General features: G+C 44.0%; 1 protein-coding gene across 2 annotated transcripts in view; it reads left to right on the forward strand.

The window, feature by feature from the left end:
* cdk6 (cyclin dependent kinase 6) overlaps window positions 1-14,039 on the forward strand; it is a 35,774-nt gene extending 21,735 nt beyond the window's left edge. For both annotated transcript variants that reach the window (XM_076755244.1, XM_076755243.1), the window contains exons 5-8: window positions 3,765-3,874; window positions 10,109-10,159; window positions 10,457-10,592; window positions 10,712-14,039. In XM_076755244.1, the coding sequence (XP_076611359.1) occupies window positions 3,765-3,874; window positions 10,109-10,159; window positions 10,457-10,592; window positions 10,712-10,864 (450 nt within the window). In that variant the 3' untranslated portion in view covers window positions 10,865-14,039. The remainder of the gene's footprint in view (window positions 1-3,764; window positions 3,875-10,108; window positions 10,160-10,456; window positions 10,593-10,711) is intronic.
* The last annotated feature ends 265 nt before the right edge of the window (window positions 14,040-14,304 follow it).

The raw sequence follows: 14,304 nt of genomic DNA on the forward strand, positions 1-14,304 counted from the left end.
GATAGGCAGAGAGACAGATTGAAAATGCAAAGCAGCTGACCTAGGAGCAAAAGGCTGTACTGCACAGTTCAGGGCTGACTCACTCTCTCTGTGTCTGACTGTCCCACATACTTTATGTATGTATGCCTGTACCTCTGTGTTCATGTGGCCTGCACAGAGGAGGGAGAGCGTGTAATGAAGGGATATGTGAAGCAGAACAGAGAATGAGAACGGTGAGAAAGAGAGACTAAGGAAGAAGGAATGCAAACGTGGTCGGAAGAAGAGGAAGGGAAAGGGCCAAAAAAAAAAAAAAAAAAAAAAGCACAGAAAAACATTGCAATTGGGGAATGTCCTTTTTCCTTTTACAGCAAGTCTATGTGTTGTTATAATCATCTCCATGAAAACAGTTATTACTTTGTGTGTTTAGGCCGTGACTCAGAGCACGTTCCTTTGTCAGAGTAGTAGGTTTGAGATATTTAGTGTGACAGACTTGAGACTTACTTAATACAGAGGCGTTTGAGTGTTTTTATGGCGACTGTGAAGCCGTTTGTGATCGAAATGCATTCATGGATATTACAGGCTCTCCCACTGTTATATGTAGACTTTACTGCATTTCAGACATATGTGTTTTACAGACTCACGGGCTTACAGAAACAGGCATTTTATGGAGAGGGAACAAGAGATTGCAGGAGAGAGGGAGGAGGAATGGGTGAGGAGGATTGCTGAGTGGAAAGCAGTGCTGAGAGTGGACTGTTTGTTTGGAAATGAAAATGAGCACCCTGAATCTGAGGTCTGAGATGAGCCATTTGAGGGGCAGAGAGTTAATGATTTGACAATAACAGGCAAAGTAAAGAACAGCTTTAGACTTGAGAAACTAGTTACGGGCTGGTCGTCCCGGTGCTGCAAATACTAACTAGTGCAACAAATGTGTATTAGTCTGAAGCTGAAAATAGTCCCCAACAAATGTGAATGAAATGCATTAACCATGCAAATGAAAGCATGTGTGACCATTTTTAGAAGTGTCCTCAGGAGGAAGCAGCTGGTTTGAGTTTGACTGTCACAGATGGGGCAGGATTTTTGAGTTCAATGGCAGAAAAATATAGAATAATGGCAGTCAAAGATCGAGTGAAAGACCACCTTGCCATAGATGCACATCTACAAAAAACGTTTCTTACAGTACAAGTAGTCAGGGTGTAGTTTCAGATTGCAGTAAGCTTAAAATCTATCTTCCGGTGTGTCTGTGAGTGCGTGCATGTGTGATATACATGCCTTAATCTGCATTTGTGGCCAGGTTTTCGAATAACTCCGTATTGCACTTCGGCGGATATACCCTGAGCTCTAGGTCTGTGGTTCTTCCTAGAAGGCTCTGCATGTGTTCATGCAAGCCCTGACTTTTGACTCTGCAGGGCTACAAACTCCATGCAGTAGACTGAGGAGGCATGCATTTGAGCCTGACGTTACAAAAGCTGCAGGAAGATGTTGACCATTTCTCTCGTATGCATCCATCCACATTTTAAAACACCAACCTGCGTCTGAGCGGTCGGTGGCTTTAGCAACGCCATGAATGGTTGAACTTGGTTGAAAAGTGAACATTTGGCACAAAACTTGAAGTTAAAAATCAAAGAAAGTTAGAAATAATTCCTACAAAAATGAAAGCAGCGCAGCCTTGGATTTGCTTTTGTTAAAAAAAAACATCAATGACGTTTTGGTGCCTGACTATGTGGGCAGCTGTGCACCTTCCATTCATGTTTTTCTTTGAGGTTTCACTGTTATAAAAATCTTCAATGACCCCAACAGTCAGTCTGTTCATTCTCAGCGTCTCAGTCTCGTTTCTGGTCACGTGGCTCCGCCGACACATCTCAGCCAACTAGCCTCAACTTCCTCCCTGTTTCCACTGAAGCAGGAAGCAGGAGATGAGAAAGTATCACACATCTGCAAAATGCAGCCCCCGGCTCTATTAATAGTGCCATTCAGTTTAGAAGCAAAAATGTGACCAAACTTTTTATTCCTCTTATCAGTCTCTGTTGGCTGCCTTGCTTAAGCATTCCAGCTCGGGGTAATGTTTGGTCACTTTGTTTGCCTCAGATGTCCAAGGCTGAACCCAGACACAGCGCCAGCATCAGCGTGTTAATGTGCAAACAGTCACAATGCTAACATGCAGATGTTTAGCAGGTAAAATTTACCAGGTGCATCAGCTTAGTTTAGCCTGTTAGCCATTAGCTGTGCAGGGATTTGGTCAGTGTTTTGACCTGCTGATGGTACCAGATGCAAATCTAAGGTGCAATCTAAATTCAGTTTATCCTCTGAGGAACAAATTTCACATAAACGTGAACCTCGTTGTGGTGCTAGAAGAAAAGGCAGAGGACAACAGCTGTAGGACTCTGGGGAACACGGATGCCCGTACCAAACTTCACAGCAGTCCATCCAAATAGCTTTTGAGATATTTCAGTCTGGGGTGAAATGCTGGACCGACAGGCTGACCCTTGCAGCCAGCATGGCGACAACACAACTTGTTTTCCTCCAATGGGAATGAAATTAGGAAAGGATGAACAAGTGTGCATGCTGAAATACAGGGAGCACACGCACACACACACACACACACACGCACACACACACACAAGGTTTCTTGGACAGGATTAAAATCCCTGGTACTGAAATCGTCCAACCTCCCCCGGTGAAAGAAATCCTGTCTAAAAGTCTAGAAACCATAAGGTTGCTTGGCTGCTGACTCAAAGCAACTTCTCGGGGGGCACTTGAGCACATGAGCAAGTGCCTGATTTGCTTTTTTAATAGTTCATATTTGCCTGTCTACGTCCTTCACAGATCTCTGCTCTCATGTTACACCTACAGGCTTTGTGGACGGCATGTAAAAAGCTCTGGGTATCATTTCCAAGTTACTCCCGCGGAGCGTCTGAACCAGCTAATAAAGATATGGAGGTGACACTGCACTCTTTCTGCTTACAAACATTCGCCTCAGACTCTAAGATCTCGATAAGCACTCTGCAGTGCCTGAGGGGGGAACTGCAGCCAAAAGCAGTTGGAAAAATCTGGAGTTTAGGAAAGCACCTGGAACCAGTCCACTCTCTTACTAGGGGTCACTGAGTTTTGTCTGGAGGCTTTCCCTACTGTAGCTGTTAACAATGCTGCTGCTTTCCTGCAGGCTATGGCTACGCGCACACGCTCACACACACTCAGAACTCCCCATAGAGTTACAGGGACATATTTGGAAACCGTGCTTAGCGTGAAGTGGCACAAAATGGCTGCCCGTATACCTCAGGTGGGTGCAGGGTTGCTGGATGCAAGACAGGAAGTGTTTTGTTTTTTTGTTTCTGTTTCGGCAGGAGGGGAGGGAGCCGGGTGTAGTGGTTACCAATGATAGCCGACCTGTTATCACTTCACATGCGCAAGCCAGGTTTAGTCCAGTCAACCGCTGTATTGTTTCGTTACTGGTTCTGCTGCACGTACATACACACGCGTGTACATACAGTATTGAGTGTCCCTGGATTGCTGTGGAAAGACTGTGTGATGTGGGTACACCAAAACGGGAGCAGGGAGACGTCCTGTGCCAGATATGATTTCATGTCTTACGTAAGCATAAGATGGGGGCAGAGAAGTATTAACCCTGTGTGAGTGTGAGTGGGAGCCCCCAGCCCCCCTGCATGGTGACATTTCCTCACTGCTGCTGGCAGCTAAAACGAACTGCAAGCAATTGGGAACGATTGTGTCCATGTGTCTTTGTATGTTGAATCTTTCTTTCTTAATGGTTTCTGCTGTGTGTGTTGTAGGTGGTGACGCTGTGGTACAGAGCTCCAGAGGTGCTGCTCCAGTCCAGTTATGCTACTCCAGTGGACCTTTGGAGTGTCGGCTGCATCTTCGCTGAGATGTTCAGGAGACGGTGAGAGAACCAACTAACGATCTGTCGACTGAAGTTTTGGCGAGACCCCTCGTGCTGTAAATACGTAGTGGAATAACTTGGATAAAATGGATAACTAGGTAACTAAGTCAACTTTGTGCTGCTTGTTCGCTGTGCAGCTAACCTGAAGCTGCTCGTCGGTGAGTCCGTTCACCACTTGGTCCACCTGCGCATCCTCCCTTCGCCACCGCGGGCATGGATGTCTGACAGCAAACATGGCGTTGCTCACAGACAGGCTAGCTGCTCTTTAGCACAGCCAAAGTAAGAGATCTCAGTCCGCCACCATTACCCTGTACCAGAAGCGTCACGTTGGATTAGACGGACTTTTGGTCCTCTAAAGTGCGCAGAGAGAAACAGTTTCTCCAGCTGCTCCCAGAAAGCTGCCACATTTACCACATTTGCTGTTAAAACAACAGATTATGATCAATGACTTGGGATGTACACATACTGTATACACACATTTACGTCCTCATATCCTCTGTGACTGGGTCTCCTAATGGAGCTGGTACCACAGAGAGCCACCTGTCAGCCTGTGAAGTGGTTTAATTGTTTGCATGAACGCTGAAGCAAAGCATCTGAGTATGAATAGATGATCGGCTGACGATCACTTGACTGTTAGTAGTAATTCCACATAGAGGAGAATTTGCATTAGCGGTTCATTCTCAGTCAGTTTCTGGAGGATATTACCCACAAAAATCACCAGCCGTCGTTACAGTATCCGTTATTGGGGTGTTTCTTAAACTTGACATCTTTTCCTCAAATGACACCTGTCAGATGCGTTGTGAGCGATGGCATTTCGGTTGGCTTATCAAACCATTACAGTAATGACAAGCTGCCTGCTGTGGTTGCAGCATGCAAGTCAAGATTCTGCTTCTTGGTATAGGTATTTGTCAGTTTGTGGTCTAACGAACTTCACACACTGGAGAGCCAAACTAATAACAGATCATTTTTCTAAAAAAAAAAAGGGAAAAAATAAAAGAAGAAGAAGAAATAAATAAGGTTTAACGGCCTGCCTGTGGAAGAAACAAAGACTTTTCCAGGGCATAAGGGCATGCTTTATCATATACATATATATATAAAACTGTGTCTTGACATGTGCAGTGAACTGGGGTCTGGCTAGCCTGCAGTGGTGTGCTTCAGAGTAGATAAGAACAGTCAGTCTGAGGTAGGGCAGAGTGCCAGGAGCAGCAGCCCTGCCTCTAATTCGTGCTTCCTTCCCCAACCGTCCCCACACCCCAACATGCACAGCCACACACAACGACCCACGCTCCACTTCTAGGACTCTAGCGCTGACACAGAGTGCAGAGACGGTGTCAGTCATGTGGTATACAAATAGATGAGCGGGGGAACATAATGTTAGAAAATGCTTCTATACTGGGAAAAAGGGGGGTCGCTGGATATGTCATGGCCTCCGCAGTTACCAGATGTCAGTGGATAGTTTACAGCGCCACAAAACATATTCTGCTGTACACTCGCCAGTTTAGTTGCATCTGACCCCACTCTGTCCTTATGAGCGGTCCAGCTCATGTGTCCAAACTTCATGTGGTAGCCCGTTAGAAAAACGGTGGCGCCTGACAATGTTTTATAATGCCAGATGAGATCTACACTTGAGATGATGTTTACACCTAACAGAGAAAACAGGATAAGGAATGATAAGGGGCTGCTTTGATATTCCTGGTTTTCTGCTTTTAGAACAAGACCAGTGATAATCCAGTATGGGCGGATGTGACTCAGTAATGTTAAGAAACCACTTCAGTTGCCGTTTTATCACACTGTGTTCCACCTTTTTTGATCTTTGTCTTTGGTCAGTCAGCTGATGGTGAAGCAGTGACCACAATTTATCTGGCATATCTGGACCGGTGTTACTGGTGGTTTCACTCAGTCTGTTCAGGCGCTCAGTGTTGCCCATTATGTCTCTCTGCCTCTTTTTTAATCAGTCAACAAGCCAAAAACGTTGGTGATAACACTTTATATTGGAGTGCACATATTCATCATTAACTGGTTGCTTATTAGCATACGTATTAGTAGCATAATGGCTCTTTATTAGTCAGTATAAAGCACTTTTTAACACCTTATTCTGGGGGTTAGAGTTATCAAGTCTCGTTAGGTTATTAAGATCATAATTTATGTTCAACAACTTCCTTATTTACTGTCAATGAACAGTAGTTATGAGGTTATTGAGGGAAAACTCTTGGAGAATAAGGTCATGCAGAACAAGTACTTTTACTCTAATGACTAATATGCATGCTAATAAGCAACTATGTACCTTAAGATACAATATATATTTGTTACCAATTTGACAGTTATTGTGACGATATTTTAGTCGTTTAAGTCACTTTCAAAAACAGAACTTCACTTCTTTTTCTTATTCCAGCTTCTTAGTCCTGAGAATTTGCTGCTTTTCTTTGTCTTACATGATACTGTCATTAATATCTTTGGGTTTTGGACCACTAGCTGAACAAAATAAGCAATTTAGAGGCATTCATTTGATGTTTGGAAATTTTCTGACATTTTATAGATAAATCAGTTCAGAAAATGATCAGTAGACTAATCCACAATGAAAATGATCATTAGTCTCGTAGCCCTACTCAGATATGAAGGCATGATCTGCAGTATTCCAGGAGAAAGAAAGTACAAACTGTTTTCAGACCCCGAGGAAATGTCTTGTTGCGATATTTCGCCATGTATCTTTAAATATCCAGATAAAGAAACGTGTATCTGATTTATGAAGTGGAAAAATCCGTTTCATTCAGGTTTGCAGTTGCGAGCGTAGCCCTCACATGGGCACTGCTTTGTTTGAATGGTTTCAATATGGTACAGGGTGCTAGCTAATGTATTCACAATCATGTTTGCACACAATACCTCAGTTGAGCCTTTGACTCATTGAGGGTGAAGGTGGAAGTTAAATGTTCTTTCTGCCACACTCAGCATGCGATAACACACCATGAACGGCGTAAAAACGAAGTGCGTTTCATGCCTATGTAACTTTTTTAATGCTTATATGTGCACCATAGAATTGGGAGCAAATTAGCCAGAATCAGCCTAAAGCAACAGTAACATTTGTATTATGTGCAGAAGAGGCCTGTCCTCGTTCCCTGCAGCGTTCCCTTAAAAACATGCACAAACCGTGATCGGCAATCCTACCTTGTCTGATAACACACTGAGCTTTGTGTGTGTATGTGTGTGCGTTGTCTAGGTTAAGGTACGTCTTCTCTCACCCTGACACAATAAGCTGTAAAAAGCTCTGGTGTGTATATGTGTGTGTGTGTGTGTTTTCACAATCTGGCACCTGTCCAACTTTGCCTTAAGGCGGAAGGCAAGGCAGAGCCCTTTGATGGCCATGAACAGAACATGCACACTCTCTCCCTCTCTCTCTATGTCTCTCTCTCCCGCTCTGCAGGTGATTAAGATGGCTTTTTAAAAGGCCACCTGTTAGAGATTAAAGGGCACCTGGGAGAAGCGGTGAAAGAGGGCAAGAGAAAGCAGCGTGGTTGAGGGAAAGTGCAGAACAAGAGAAGATGAGAAAACAGTTTGTTGGTTTGCAGCTCTGTTGAATTGGAGATTAGAATAATTCATCGGTCGAGTACAACAAGCCAGAAATCCCCACTGGTGGTTTAATTGCCTTTGAGAGGAGTTGGTACCTAAATTGAATGGCCTTTTCTGGGACTGAATGAGAACATCACCTCAGAGGTCTCATCTGCACAATTAGTCTCTTGATCTGTTAATCTGACACTATAAATTCACTGCCAATAATGTGGTTAATCTTGGAAAATGTCAATCATTTGTTTGTTCCTTCTTCTCAAATGTGAAGACTTTCTGCTTTACTGTGTCTGTTTGGGCTGCTGGCTGGAGAAAATGAGCAACCCGACGTAGGAGTGCGTTCACTGAAGCGCAGTGACAACCCCACTTCACTGTGTCACTTATGTTGCAGGCCAGAAAAGTGCGAATCCAATCTCAAAACCAGTGACTCATAAAACTTCAAAGGTTTCCCCCCCGAAGCACCTTCCTCTCCACTTTCATCATCAAACATGCCATGGAAAAAAAAAAAAAAACAATCTACTGTAGCGAGAATAGTTGGGAACTTGTTAAAGGAATTTGAGCAAATATCATGCAAGTCTGCATCTGCATGGCTGGCATAGTGTCGGGGTGAGTCATGTTCAAGTGACTCGGGAAGAGAGAGCGCCTGCTTGTTGACATTTCTCCAATCGAAAAGGTTGGACGCGGTGTGCTGCTAATGGTCCGGGAGAGGCCCCACATCCGTGTTGACTTTCTCACAGTTTGGAACTCGATTGATAAATCCTGAAAGATGCGCGCATGTGTGTGCACAGTACGTCCAAGCTCGGCACAGGCTTACATGTCCACACAGTTCACACTGACTCAGGCTCCAACACACAAAGAGCGCGCACACACACACACACACACAGACACACACACACACACACACATCCCTCTCTCTGTTTCCCACCCAGACAGATTGAAGCTCTCACGTGCAAACATGCACACACATTCCAGAGGTTGTCTCAGTGGAATGAGGGACACAGAGCCATGTTGGCACTAAAGGAAGCGTGACTCAGCTGCCTGTCCCAACCCAGTCTCAGTCCTCCTTTCACTGCCACCCGTTTGTGCATGCGCGTGTGTGCATATGTACCCATGCAAATCTCAGAGTGGGAAACAATCCCTTTTGCGCGTGCGTGCGTTAGTACGCCCTTATGTGTGTACTTGCTTGAGTGTGTGCAAGTGTGCATTTGCACTCGACTGTTGACCGTGTGTGCATGCCAGTGGCCAGCTCGATGTGAATCCAGTTATCCCCCTCCAACAAACCAACAAACCGCTCCAGGTTTAAAAATGGACCTCTTGGAATTATCAGCCCTACTTGTTTTGGCATGATGACTTTGCTGTAGGTGATTTCTTTTTCTTTTTTTTTTTCTTCTTCTTCTTCTTCTTCTTCTTCTGTTGCAACAGTCAGAACTGGTTTGGTCTGATCTTAAATGGTTTTCAAACCTCAGTGTTGTGCTTTACCCCAAAAGATCTGCACGTGTGGTATGATCCTCTTTCAAAGTCAGATGTTTGAAGCAGAGGAGACATCCATTAGCCAAGGATGCCGGCTGCGGATAATTGAAACAAACACTGTCTCCATTCTACTTCCGAACTAAAGCATGTGACAGAGAGTTTGCTGTCACTGTAAAAATGTGCAAAATACCCCTGTGTGACTAATTTCCCAGTGTCTGACTCTGTAGGAAAGTGTGGGTGTTGAGCTATGCAAAGCTTCCTGCAAGTGGGAAAACACAGGGAGCACATGGTGGCTAGCCAGTCTGTTGACTTCAGCTAAGTGGGGTGCACTTGAACTATATCGAGGCCTGGATACAGAACGCACGCGAGCACACCTACTGTATGTGACAATATCCTGCATTACATTGACATCTGCTGGTGACTGATTATCTTAAACAAGCAGAATATAACAAAAAGAAGCCTCCTCCGCCTTCTCCAGTGCATGATTTCATACTGTAACGCAGTCAGAAGAGAAAGTCCTCTCCTTGACAGCAACGCCTCCTCATCTCCTTTCAGGGGAGCTTCAGCAGGAAGGTCTAGTTCCCATACCTCTTTCTCTGTTAGAATAATCCAGCTTTTCTTTCACACGCCTCTCCCGCCCACTTTCCTACACACATTCACACACACAGAGAGCAAAAGCAGACACACACACACACATAAGGGATAAATAGCCTTTTTTTGTCCCGTGTGGCGGCCGGCAGGCTTGTGCTGATGATGACTACTGGAATTTGTGCGGGTGCCAGGGCAGGCATGGCCGCCCACGGGCATCCAAAGACGGCCCAAAGCCACAGGAACCACGAGCAGCCCTGCTACTGCTCTCCTCCCTCCTTTCATCGCTCCGTCCCTCCCCGCCTCAGTGGTACTACCAACACTGCTTCACAATCCTGACAACATGAGATGGAGCTGCGAGTGTGTGGCTACTGTACTTCAAATGCTCACATCGGAGTCACACATTCCTCTTTGCCTTGAGCCAGTAGTGTATATGTTACGCCTGTTCATCTGCAGTGTGCTGTGGCAGAGGGTTCATATCTAAAGTGGGTCAATAACCGATGCTTTACGCGTTGAACCAAAATCACGTGTGCAGCAGAATATATGAAGACAGGGACTCACGTAAGTGTTTAAGCAGCAGCAGTCGAAAGTAAACTGTGTTTATTTTTTCTTTCCCAGGCCGCTATTTCGAGGAAACTCAGATGTTGATCAGCTGGGAAAGATTTTTGAGTAAGTATTATTGGCTTTGTTTCCTCTTACAGCTTCTGAGGTCCAGTACATTATATTTTCTTGGGAGTGAATTAAACCTGGGAAAACGTAGCATATCCAGACACTGGATTAAAGCGGTCGAAGCTTTATTCGACTGTCCTTACAAATCAGTCAGTCAAAAGTCAGTCCCCTCGAATTTTAAACAAATCCAGTGTGCAGAAACTCAGGAGTTAATATCATCAGCAGCCTTGGAACGTTTAGCAGAAGATTTGAACTTGAGAAGCAGTGAAGGTGCTGACGAGCCTTATCATCCCACAGTGTTGTTGGGGTACCTTCAGCAGAAGACTGGCCCCAGGAGGTGGCCCTACCACAGAGTGCCTTCACCCCCCGGCCCCCTAAGCCAATAGAGAACTTGGTTCCAGACATGGACGAGCAAGGACGGGCCCTCCTAATGGTGGGTAGTAGGAGCCTCTCTCCATGTTAGAAATCTAACATCTATTGCAGTCATACATTTATTTAACTTCCTGTCTGCTTTACTTATCTCGTCCTCTTTCTGTCCTCTCCCCTTCACAGCAATTCCTGGCCTTCAACCCCTCCAGGAGGATATCAGCCTTTGCCGCACTGAGTCACCCTTACTTTCAAAGTGTGGACAGCCACAGTAGAAGTGTGTACGCGGCCCAGCCCATCCCCAGCAACAAGCCCACTATGGAGGAGAGGACTGCCTGACCGTCCTCCCTCACCCTCATCATCCCATACATGCCTATAAAAAGTATTCTGCATACCCCCGCTTGATGTTATTCATGTTTTATTGTTTTTACGGCGGTAAATCAAAGTGCGTTGATGAAGCTTTTTTGACACTGATCTGCAGATAAATCTCAACTGACAAAGTGGAAATAAATCTGTAGGAACAGATGGAATTTAAGTACAAATCTAACATTCTCCACCTCTCGTGGGTTTTCGATGGGGCACCTTTGGCATCCTTTACAGCCTTGAGTGTTTGTGGTTGAACCTGCATCATCTTTGCCTGTTTGGATCCTGCAGTTTTCCCTCATTCTTCTCTGCAGACGTCCTCAAGCGCCGTCAGGTTGCGTGGTGAGCACGACCGAACAGCAGTTTCTAAGTTCTGCCACAAATTGGATTTAGGTCTGGATTGCGATTTGGCCACTAGAGCGTCGTCCTTTGGAAGACAGCCCTCTACCGCTTTTGCTTATATTTTACCCTCTACCTTCACAGGCTTTCCTGCTGCAAAGACGCATAGCTGCAACATGATGCAACCATCACCACGCTTTGCATAGCACTTAGTTTGTTGGTCAAAAAGCTTGATTTTGGTGTCCTCCCACCATGGCGCCTTCTTCTCTCCCACATGCCTTTGGGCAAATGGAAGCTGAAATGTCATGAGATTCTTCAACAGTGGCCTTGTCTTTGGCCATAAAGCTAGAAATGCACCCAGGCTTCTGTTTTTATAATGGAGTTTATGACAGTTCTAAAAAACAGTCGGCTGTAACAGCGATAATACATCGTTTAGATCCATTTGTTTTTGATGTCTTGGAGAGACATTTGGTCTGAGAATCAGTGTCAAAAAAAGCTTAATCAACTGTGTTTCTGTGTTATACATAGAAACAAAACAAGAACGAGACCAAGGGGGCAAATGCTTTTTTTTATAGTCAATGTACAAAGCTCTAGGAAAGTACTCCTAAAGAGGGTAAAGATGGTGTCAATAAGGACGACGCCGCTCTCACTCCCTGAAAATGCACAAAAGCTATCCTCCTTCCATGAACTGATGGATTGTAATTGCTGCTTTTAGGTCGTTAAATGTTGATGATTGACTGTTAACAATGCAAAAGAGACTTGCATCTCAGCTTGACTGGTAGTAGAGGGCAGACGGACGGTGGAGGCCACGGAGCAAAGGATGCTTTAGGATCTTGTGTTTAGCCTCACAAGAGACCCCTTGACTGGGGGACCGGACCATACAGGAGCCTGGGTGGACAGCATGGACCTCGCCTGCCTTTACGCTTACTGTGGGTGTGTGCAGTGAGCAGATACACAGTACAAGCATGCTCAAAGATACGTACGCAACATTTAGTGTGTGCACTACCACTGACATTTAGCACGCTCATCATGTACAACGCCTACTGATTGAAACATTATTAGGCACCACAATCCAGCCACTCACTGCCATGTCCTGACTTATCATTCCAGTTCTACATGTATTATGTCACTGCCACCTTGAGGATGTCCTGAGTAACTGCAGACCAGTAGCCGGATTCTAATGGTTTCTGCACTCTTCAAGGAACTGGTCATAATGGGCTGATATCAGCGCTGAGACAATGATGAAAGAACCTTATAGAAACGTTCCTGCCACTCACTCGGTGTTTGTGACTTGCTTCTAGTCTGCCATCATGGGAATTATCATTATAAAATACAATTATTTACTATCCGAATGACACAGTAATGCACAGGCTTGCAATAGGTGGAGAAAGTCCCACCAGCACTATTCAACATGAATACATTTGGCACAGAAGAGTGTCGCCAATATTCTGTATTTAATTTTAATTTTATTGACAAGTCTTATTATGCTTGTTTTAGTCAAGTTGTTACTTGATTTTTTATTTTTTTTTTTTTTTTTTAAAGATGCTGGGGCATACAATATTCTTACACCAATTACACCAACTCTTTAGATAATTATAGAATTTGTGTAAGAATAGTTTGACAATGTAAGGAATGTATAAAGGATAGGCATTGGTACTGTACGATATAGAGTGCTCAGTACAAGCTGTAATGATAGAAACCTTTTGATATGTGCATCGTCAGCCCATAGATACGTCGTAAAAATGGATAGATGTAGAGTTAGCGAGGGTCAGTGGAATGTTGTATGGCAGGAGTCTTTTGTCTTGAGAATGTCGGGTGGGCTCTTGGGGTGCTTGTTGAATTTCATTTGCTTTGGATTGAGAGCGACTAAGAATTTTACCGTGGTTTTGATAATGAAATAATGCACAGACATTTTGTGTACAGTTTTTGCTTTATTTTTCAGTCTTTGTATTCCAGTCCCGTTTTTACCAGCAAGGAAAAAGCAAGTTATGCAGAGTTGTATTTTTGTATGTAGTAGTTCTTGCAGAACAGTAACATATTTTAACACTGGTTAACGTTTTCCTAACAGGTAGTGCTGCTAGCACACACACACAGACACACTCTCCTACTTTCTCAGGTTCTTGTTATGGACGTCCGAACCTTTCGGGCACAGTTTGCACATCTCTGGGCTACTAACAGACCACATCACAACTCCTTCAGGTTCTCTTTCAAGCTGTTCCAGGATCATGTCATTGATCAGTCTACTGTCATTCCAAGGTTCATCAAATATATGTTACTGTAGTCATTACTGTCTGAAGATAACTGCCTGTATGAACTGTTTTTGCCAGCAACTTTCAATTGCTAGACGGCGAACACAATGTAGATCCATGCATATGTAATTGTCTGCTCGACTAAGCACTGTGTGAATTTTCTATCTGATAAGGACTCATATCTGGTATCAGTGGTGCATACAATGCAATGAAAGCTCCAAATACTTTAGACATAGAAGTTTACAATTAAAATCATGACTGCTCTGGTCTCATTCCACTTGATTCAATCACTGTATGCTTCTCTAATGAGTTAACCCGTTTGTAATACATTTCAATCTCATAAAACTGAAGTCCACTCTCGAGCTTTTCGAACTGTCACTGTTTTGAAGCCAAGGTACCTTGGTCCATCGTATAACTCAAATTCCACATATTTTCCTGTGTCACATTTGTTTCTAGCATATGAAAAATGGAGACTAGGAAAAACACAATCATGGCATTATACTTAAGTATGAATGCTAGAGTTGGTGTCTTATTGTGTTGCACCATTTGAATAAAAAGCAGCTTTTTGTGAATCTTGTTTTGGACTCATTTATAAAGTACCATTTTTTTTTTTTTTGGAATGAGGAAACATCAGATGCAACACAGCTGCTGTTGTAGTTTGTTATCTTTGCATTCTGCCACACAGCCTTTTCTCAACAATGTGCTCGTATGTCATACGAGCACAAGAACACATTTAAAACAATAATAATAATAATAATTTTTGTATAGTCGAATTTGTGTTTTCTGTCTGTTTAGCTACAAATCAGTGTCATCTTCAAAACTACCACA

This window comes from Chaetodon auriga, chromosome 17 (assembly GCF_051107435.1).
Source record: "Chaetodon auriga isolate fChaAug3 chromosome 17, fChaAug3.hap1, whole genome shotgun sequence".
Lineage (NCBI taxonomy): Eukaryota > Metazoa > Chordata > Actinopteri > Chaetodontiformes > Chaetodontidae > Chaetodon > Chaetodon auriga.